General features: G+C 49.0%; 1 protein-coding gene across 1 annotated transcript in view; it reads left to right on the top strand.

The window, feature by feature from the left end:
* The window catches only part of AMOTL1 (angiomotin like 1), a 70,454-nt gene that overhangs the window by 17,613 nt on the left and 43,953 nt on the right, over positions 1-8,888 (top strand). The window contains exon 3 of the mRNA XM_007464190.1: positions 3,838-4,129. Within this exon, the coding sequence (XP_007464252.1) occupies positions 3,838-4,129 (292 nt within the window). The remainder of the gene's footprint in view (positions 1-3,837; positions 4,130-8,888) is intronic.

The raw sequence follows: 8,888 nt of genomic DNA, 5'->3' as shown, positions 1-8,888 counted from the left end.
GAAAGAGTGAACTACAAGGACTCTGAAATTGAAAAGCCTGGGCTTTGATCTCCTTTATGTTTCTATTATCTCTGTTCCATTTTGCAGGTTACTTACCATCCTGTGCCTTGTGTTCTCATCTAAATACAGAGACTTGACAATGATGCCTGTTTTATAAGGCAGTCATAAAGGTCAAAATGAGATGATGCATGTAGTGGTGCGTACCACAGTGACTGGTACGTAAAAAGTGCCCAGTAAATGTTAGCCATAACAGAAAAAAATTATTGGACTGCTCATGAAAGCCACACTCAGGGCTAGGCTCTGTGATATAGATGATAATAATTACAATAATGGTGATAATAGCTAACATTTGTCCACTGCTTAATTTGTGCCTGGCTTTATACATATTAACCCCGTAAGTCCTTTAACAATAAGCCAAGTGGTGGATGGTCCCAGGAGACACATGATGTCAAGTAACCTAGCTCTCTGCCTTCACTTTCTAACAGGGGGAGTAGGCTCACAAATAGAAGATTGTGGCATAGAATTCTATTCACAAGTAGTTTCTCAATAAATGTTGGTTCCCTTCTCCTCTTTTTCCCTTTTCTCTGTGTCCCCGTTATGAGGAAGGGTTTATCCTGCTGGTGGCTGATCAGTAGCATTATCTTTGGAAGCTGGGGATAGCTTGTTTCATAGCACTGGTATGATTGTGACATTTTCCTGCTCTCCCCCCACCATTCTTTCCTCTTCATTACCCTCAGCCAGATTTGCCTTGTACAGACCTTTGAGCCTACCAGCCCCAGCTGGCTGAGTAGCGAAGCCACGGAACAGAGGTTTGCTCTCCTGGCTGCCCGTCGTCCATTGTAATACGGTGCTTCTTGAATGTGTAACCGAGTTATTTTGTGAGGCCGGTGTTCTCTATTTAATAGAAGACTTCCCATTTTGAAAAACTCATTCTTTCTGTCTCCAAGCTTGGCAGACACCCTTTTCCTGCATTGCCACTCAGGTAACTCGCCACTGTCGTGGATGGCTTAGGCTGGCATTATGAAAAACCTCCCTTTTTGTTATATAAAGGAAAAGGATGACCGAGAAGATAAGCCCATCACTGACTGTGAGTTCCAAATCCCAGAGCCCAATAAATGTTAAAAGGTAGAAGCCCCAGCCTGAAGCTGCCTGGGTCAAAGGCAAGCCCGGATGCCTCATCTGTGCCCACTTGAGCTCCAAGGAGACGCGCCATGCTTGTCGTTTGCGTTGGATGAAGTGAGAAGGGAGAACGGAGGAGGTAGGGTTGGGTGTCTGCCTTTGAATTGAGGCAGTGTATTTGTGGCATTTTGTCTCTTGCCAAGGTAACCTCTATCCATGAAAATTGCACCGTAGTATTTAGCCAGTCTGTGGGAATGCACGTACTCACTAAGGATCTATGGTTTCCTGGGTCCACGACTGATAGGAGGTCCTGTGATCTGGGGTGAAAGTTGGGCGTTGTGAAGAGCAACCAGGGGCATCTCACTCTCGCTATGGAGTTGGACTTTGTACACACAGACCTCCTCATACACACGGGGCGACACGTATTCACATACACTTCAGTGTGGAAGGGGCACAAACTCATCAGAATGCAGAAATGTTTTATTTCATAACAGCCAGATAGTTAAGTATTCAATAATAGGTGTGGAGAGGGAGGGAGGAGGGAGGGTTTACACTTCCCCATCGTCAGCACTCCTTTCTGAAATCTGAGACGCTTAAGGAATAAAGAACCACACTGAGCTCCATGGTTCTCTACCTTGACTTGGGGAACTTAGATCCCAGCTATTTTAACGTGAAATGGATGGGGCGCCTAGATCGAAGGCATAAGGAAATCTAGTTGGGAACTATCTCCTAAGCCCCGGTGGAGTGCTCTGACATTGGTTACCAGAGCAGAGCTTGTGGTTAGTCACTCTGGTGGGATCTGCTGGGTTCCTTTTGAGGTCATCTTTAGGAGTAACTGCATCTCCATGTAGGGAGGGCTAAGGTGACCATTGTCAACTTTTCTGCTAGCGTTTGACATTTAGTTGCCAGGAGTCAGCATTCAGAGGATGCTTAAAACGCCCTAAGAGATACTTACAAAATGAGAGATATGGAGGCTGACAGGGTCCAAAAACATTCCAGTAAATATACTCAAAAGGAAATATAAGGCCAGCTGAGCTCCCGAGAAAAAGTGTAGTAGCTCTGAGAGTTTTGGCTACGGATGGCCACAAGTAATGGGAAGTGGCACAGGAAACTCTTACGGAGTAGAAGGATCTCAACCCCTAGATATAAAAAGTTGATGATTTGGGGCTTGCTGATAATTCTTAGCACCCCAGTTCCCAGACTGAGACCTAAAGGTTGAAGGGGACAGCAAGAGAACCATTTTTCCCAAGTCTGTAGAAGAGCGACAGCCGTGGTTGGAAAACTAGAGGCAAAGACTGTCTTTGCTGTTTATACCTATAGAAGTTGTTGTTAGGAGCCCTTGGCTTAGGGTGAAAGAAAATACAATGATTCTTATGAAACAGGTTAACAGAATCGTGAGGAAGGGATCGGTAGGGAGGGGCAACAGAAGGTGGAAATTCAAGTAAAGGAGCTAGTACCCAGAATTTGAACCATCAAGGGACACCTCTGTGTGTTCTTTTTTTTTTTGCGGTACGCGGGCCTCTCCCTGCTGTGGCCTCTCCCGTTGCGGAGCACAGTCTCCGGACGTGCAGGCTCAGCGGCCATGGCTCACGGGCCCAACTGCTCCGCGGCGCGTGGGATCTTCCCGGACCGGGGCACGAACCCGTGTCCCCTGCATCGGCAGGTGGACTCCCAACCACTGCGCCACCAGGGAAGCGCTGTGTGTTCTTTTTAACCTGGTTAAAATCAGACTTTTAATCCTCAGACCTCCTTATCTCAGCAAATCAGAACACACAAAGTGTGTTCCTTCCCTAAGACTTTCCCATTTCATTAAATGGTACCCCTGTCCATTTGTGTGGACCCCAGAATCTAGGAGTAATTTAAAATTTTTTCTCACTTTCTCTCTCCCCATACGTAACATAAATAAAACATACCCCAGATCCATGTACTATTTCTTTTCTGCTGCTACCCTCTGAGCCTTCGTTAGGTCTCACCTTGACCACACCCAGGCCTCCTCCCTGGGCACCTTTGGTGCATCCTTGCCAACGTACATCCCATCTACACGCCACTCAGAGTGGAAGCAGCCCCCAGCTGGCCCCCCTTCACAATCTAAGGGAAGGGCTGGCCTTGGCTCACAAGGACCCTCGCCCATCCCGCTGGCCTTATCTTGTGCTGCTTTTGCTGGCTGTGCTCTGTATCGACTTGCTTTCTTCCTGTTGATTTTCTCCTCTAAGTCCTGCCTTAAGCCCCACTCGCAGGCGATTCCTCTACCTGGAGCATTTTTCCCACTTCTCTACCCCCTGCCCCCAACCACTTTTTCCTCCTGTCTGTCAACAGACTTCAGCTCAAGCGTCCACCCCTGACCTTTCGGTATGACCTAGCCACTCAGTCATTCCCTGTCCCTGATTCTTTGGAGAGGGCTCATTACTTTTCAGTACCTGGCTTTGTGTGTTTATCGTGTGATGGTGTGCCTGTCTCGCTCCCCGAGAACGTAAGCTTCATGAGAGCAGGGACCTTGTGTGTCTGGTCCACGCTTTCCTCAGTGACCAGAGCAGTGCTGATTCCGATGGCGAGAGCACATTAAATATCTGTGGGATGGAGGGTCAACCTAGCTTGGACCGTGCGTCAGTGACGACCCCTGGCAGTAGAAACCATCCATAGTGCCCGTGTGGTTGGGCTTCCCTCCTTCTCCCCACCATGGCCCTGGGGTCTGACTGCTGGTCTTCTGTTCCCTTGCAGCCGCCCCTGCCAGCTTCCTTTCCCGTCAACGGTGCAGCAGCACAGCCCGATGTCCTCCCAGAACTCCTCCGTCAGCGGGCCGTTGCACTCGGTGTCCCTGCCACCTCCACCTCCGATGACCCTGGCAGCCTCGCAGCCCACGCCAGCCGCCTCCCCCAGCCAGCAGCTTGGTCCGGATGCATTTGCGATCGTGGAGCGAGCCCAGCAGATGGTGGAGATCCTAACGGAGGAAAACCGGGTGCTGCACCAGGAACTTCAGGGTTACTACGACAACACCGACAAGCTCCACAAGGTACCGGACTTCCCTAGGGGAAGGGAGGGAGAAAGTTCTCTGGAAGGGGAACACAATTCCTTACCTGCCCATGGGGGGGTTGACTCCTTGACTCACTGGCCAAAGTTTAACTAGACCCCTTTTTAAGCCAGGCACCGAGCAAGGCTTTAGGGAGACAAAAATAAATATGCCATGGTGCCTGCCTTGGAGGAGCTTATAGTCCAAAAAGGGGTAGAGTTGCCTAAGTTAAACCTGCAGTAGGACGTCAAGAGGCTGCAGGAGGGGCAGCAGAGGTGCCCCTGGACCTGAGACTCAGAGGCTGAGTAGCGTTTCCCCAGATGGACAGTGTGGAAAAGGGGACACCGAGAGTAACACGAAGCAGTGAGTTGAGAGAGGCAGGTTTTTCCTTTCAATCTGGGATCTCAGACAGGAGCCTTGTGACTGCCATGTTGGTTTCATTAGCTGGTTTCTGCAAAAAGCAGCGATGTCTCAGCACTGAGGGCAGAGTACAGGTTACTGCGTGCTCTCCTTATGCTATGACTTAACAGGTGGGGAGATGCTGTGTAATTCCAGCCTGTGTCACTGTCGTGGGAATATTAGGATGTACGGCAGCCTTCATTCTTAGGGCTTTACGCTGAAAGCCAAAGGCAGCAGGAAGACATCCAGTGAGAGTGAAATCACAGGCAGTGATTTGATGATGACCCACATGCCAGCACCTGAAATGCTGCAGGTAGAAAGGAAGAGGTGAGGGGCAAAAGTCATGGGATCTTTTTTTTTTAAGCAATTTTTTTTGTTTTTTACCATTTTAGTTATTTATTTTTAACATCTTCATTGGGGTATAATTCCTTTACAATGTTGTGTTAGTTTCTGCTATATAACAAAGTGAATCAGCTATACGTATACATATATCCCCTCCCTCTTGCATTTCCCTCCCACCCTCCCTATCCCACCCAGTCATAGGATCTTTTCGGGCAGCAGAGCCCCAGGGCACTCGAGTTTCCTTTCTGGAAGCAAGGAGGCATGTGTGGTAGAAGGCATCTCTTAAGAGTCTGGGTGCGTGCTCTGTCCTGGGCAGTCAGGGGCTTTTATAAAGAGAAAGGGTGAGAATGTAAACTCACCTGGCTACAGAAGCATTGCCACTTGGTTCTGTGTAACAGGACATGCTCCTGGCTGGCCCATGGTGTTCACTGTGCAGTGTTGATCTCTCAGTTAAGCCTGGCCTTTCTGCTGGTCCGGGGGTCAGAACAGTCAGCCCCTGTGATTCCCTGAGGGCTGGCAGCAGTCAGCTGGGAGCAGTGGGTGGAATGATGCAAACATTCACAGACAGGACCTGCCCCAGCTCATTTGTGCAGAGCTTCCACCGAGAGGGTCCGGAGCTCCCTGGAGTCAAGGCCAGGCTTGGCCCAGAGAACTCTGGCTGCCTTTATTGGAGAGGAGCAAATGAGAGCCGGGAACCAGCGGGCTGCCTAAGGATGGCGGCCTCACTCCCAGCCTCGGTCATACCCTTAGAAGTTGGGAAACACGTGCTGGCTCCTGGCCTTGGCTGGAAGTCACTGCTTAGGCCCAGGCTTGCCTCTGATGCTTCCTGGGGCAGCTTCTTTCCTGGTACAGTCTGAAAATTGGGAAGGGCCAACTCAGCATTTTCTGGGAAATCAGTAATTTTTGTCTTCTCCCTGATGAAGCCCTATGGCAGACGCTTTCAGGAGCCGTGCAGACTCACCTGAGGGCAGAGTGTGGTCTCTGTCTTTTCCATGGATAAACAGTTGCAGGGAGGATGCATAAATTGTGAGGTCTTGTTATTCTTTGTTGACTTTTTATTAAGACACACTTTTGTATTGGCCTGTAACATACATCTTTTTTTTTTTTTTGGCCACACGTCATGTGGGATCTTAGTTCCCCGACCAGGGTTCGAACCAGCCCCCCCAGCGTTGGATGCATGGCATCTTAACCGCCGGACCACCAGGGAAGCCCCCTATACATCTATTTCTTGATGTTGATGCCCATTTCTATTTTGAAAACCAAAATCAGCCTCCCAGTGACTCATTTTCCCTGCACAGGGGATGACTCTTAAAACTTTGTGACCAAAAGCATTTTGATGACTTAAGGAGAAAAATCAAAAGCTGTGTCCCTTCTGGATTCCCAGACTCCTTCAGTCCCTTGAATGATATGAATGGTTCTATAAATATTATATTTCACTAACCTGTCACATGTCGAACTGGAATTGTCAATTTGAAAACTCAGGTTTTGATGGATACTTGCCATATTTATCACTAAGTTCCGCAGCTCTTCTCAGCAGCTAGGGCCAAGAGAAAGAGAGCTACATGAAATCGTGACTTGACAGTTGAAGGCTTGTATTCCCGAGGTCATCCTAGTCTAGGCCTCACTGCTCCGCTGTGTCTCAGCAGCTGCTTATTTAAGCCTCAGGTCTAGGGAGAGGCCTGCCCAATGAGGTGACTTTACTCCTTGGGGATGATGACCCCCAGTTTGGTTGGAACCACAGTGCTGCACCGTAGGATGTGGCTGCCCTGTGCTGGCAGGAACGTCCAACCTAGAGTCCTTCCTCACAGCTTCGGGAGCACTCGCAGAGATTCTTCACCAGGGCAGAACCAAAAATAGATGAATTTTTAATTGCGGCGCTTAGCCTGTGTGCACTGAGCCAGGAACACAGCAGGAAACGACGACTAAACTCAGAGACTGCCAAAGTACCGCCTGGAAATGAAGACCCGTTTCCAGAGAGGCACAAGGCGGTGATTATCCCTGTTAGTGTTGGAATGGTGGCTGGGGACCCCCAGGAAGAGCAGTGGTTTTTCATTATTTCCTTTTGGGCACTCATTTTGCTTCTTTTTCCTCCCAGTTTCCCTGAAACATAGTTCATGGATGGAATTTCCTGCTGGACCAGACTATGAGCTGGCTGGCCTCAGAAGCCATCAGGGTGGAGATGGACGTTTGAAGGGAGAGGGCGCCGTGTTTACCGTTCCCCCGGGCTTGCTTTAGCAAAGACCCTCTTTTGTCAGCGAAACGGCGGTGGCTGTGATTGGGCAGTCTCTGAGGCTTGGATGGCAGGCCTGTCTTCGATTCTGTAGGTCCCTGAGCTGTGCATGTGAAGGTGTCAGGGAACAAGCCAGTTTCTAGAGCTGGGAAGGGCTGAGATTTTCCCCGGACACTTTTCTGTGCATTTGCTTCGTGGCAGCAATGCCAGTGAAAGCTGTGTGAGGCTTTCCCCTGTGCTCGTAGTTCTGTTTCTGGGCCAGGGAGTGCTTCTCCATGTGATTTCAGGGGATCTTGCAAGCCTGGCCTAAGAGCTTCCTGATGTCTAGGCTGGAAGGGAGGATGGGAGCTGTGGAGGCAAACGCAGTATCCTCTTCACACGATCATCCTCAGACTCTGGACTGGCCCAGATGTCTGTATATCAAAGGCAGCCTTTCCACCTCCCTTGACCTCTAACACGCATCAAGGGGAACTTAAGATGTTGTGGAGCTGCTGATGTGAAAAAGAGGGTGTGGTTCTCCTTCTGAAGGAGTGTGTGGTCAGAAACTGTAGAGCTTTAGACTAAAAATTATTAAAATGATTCTAGTCCAGTTTCCCACCCCTTAGAAACCCTTGCTTCATGTCTCCGTAAAGGAGTTGTTCATTTTTTACTTGAATGTTGCTAGAAAAGAGAAGCTCACTACTGGGTAGACTTTTGGGAAAGGTGGTTAGGAAATTCTTCCATATGTTGAATCACAGTCTCATCTCATTAAGTTGCTGCGTTTCGTCGTAGTTCTGTCCTCTCCGGTCACACTGAAGGAGACTCATCTGTCTCCACCACGACAGGTATCGCTTCTTACAGGAAATACACTGTCCAGAAGTATGACCCTTGCCCTTTCTCTCTTGGTAGCTACAAGCACATAACCCTGTCCCAGTTCCTGTCTGCCTGAGTATCTGAGATGGTAAAATATGCTGTCTTGGGGACGCTGCAGTTTCCCTTTATAGTGTGCGGACGGAAGTTCTTTTCATGAAAGGAAAGAATCCACAGCCAGGTGTAGTTTGATCAACGTCCAAGTCTGTCTTTAGGAGTTATAAATATAAAGATTGAGTAAACGGTCAGTACTTTTGTCATAAGAAGGCATAGGCTGTAGGGACTGTTTCTGCCCTCAAGTAACTGACAGTCAAATCAGAGACACAAAATGCATCAGAATTCCAGTCAGGTGAATACAACAGATGAAAGTACGTGAAATCAGATGGAGGGAAGTTCCTATGGGTGGCCTAGTTGAGGAAGGCATCCTAGGTGCCCTGGGCTTGCAGCACGAGCACTGTCTCAGGGTCGACACCTCAGGGTTTTTGGTGCCCTCAGCTTCCTTGGGGACTAGGTGATGCCTTTGGTCCAGACGGGGATGGTCCAACTGTCCAAAAACCAAGGCCACCTTTTACAGATGGAATTAGCGTAGAAATGGTGGTATGTTTGGGAGCCATCTCTTTCGAAAACAAAATTAAAAGGAAGGAGCATAATTTGCGGTAGGACTGTGAACAGGATCCAGGACATGCTGTTCTTTCTGCTGCCACATGACCAATCATTCATGATATCTTTGCAAGAGATAGAAAGGCTTTGTAGAAATGACGGGACTGTGGAACAACCAGCTCTGCTATGCGGAGGCCTTTGGGAACATCCCCTGGTGGCGAAGGGAGCCTTGGCGTTGGGCCCCTCCCTGGTTGGAGGCCACTGAGCAGAAGGCCTGAGGCCCTCTAGCCTCTTCACCCACCTCTTCTCAGATGTGTCTTTTTTTTTTTTTTTTTTTTTTTT

This window comes from Lipotes vexillifer, unplaced genomic scaffold (genome assembly GCF_000442215.2).
Source record: "Lipotes vexillifer unplaced genomic scaffold, Lipotes_vexillifer_v1.1 scaffold206, whole genome shotgun sequence".
NCBI lineage: Eukaryota > Metazoa > Chordata > Mammalia > Artiodactyla > Lipotidae > Lipotes > Lipotes vexillifer.
The sequence above is the reverse complement of the archived record's forward strand: the minus strand, read 5'-3'. Positions and strand labels throughout refer to the sequence as shown.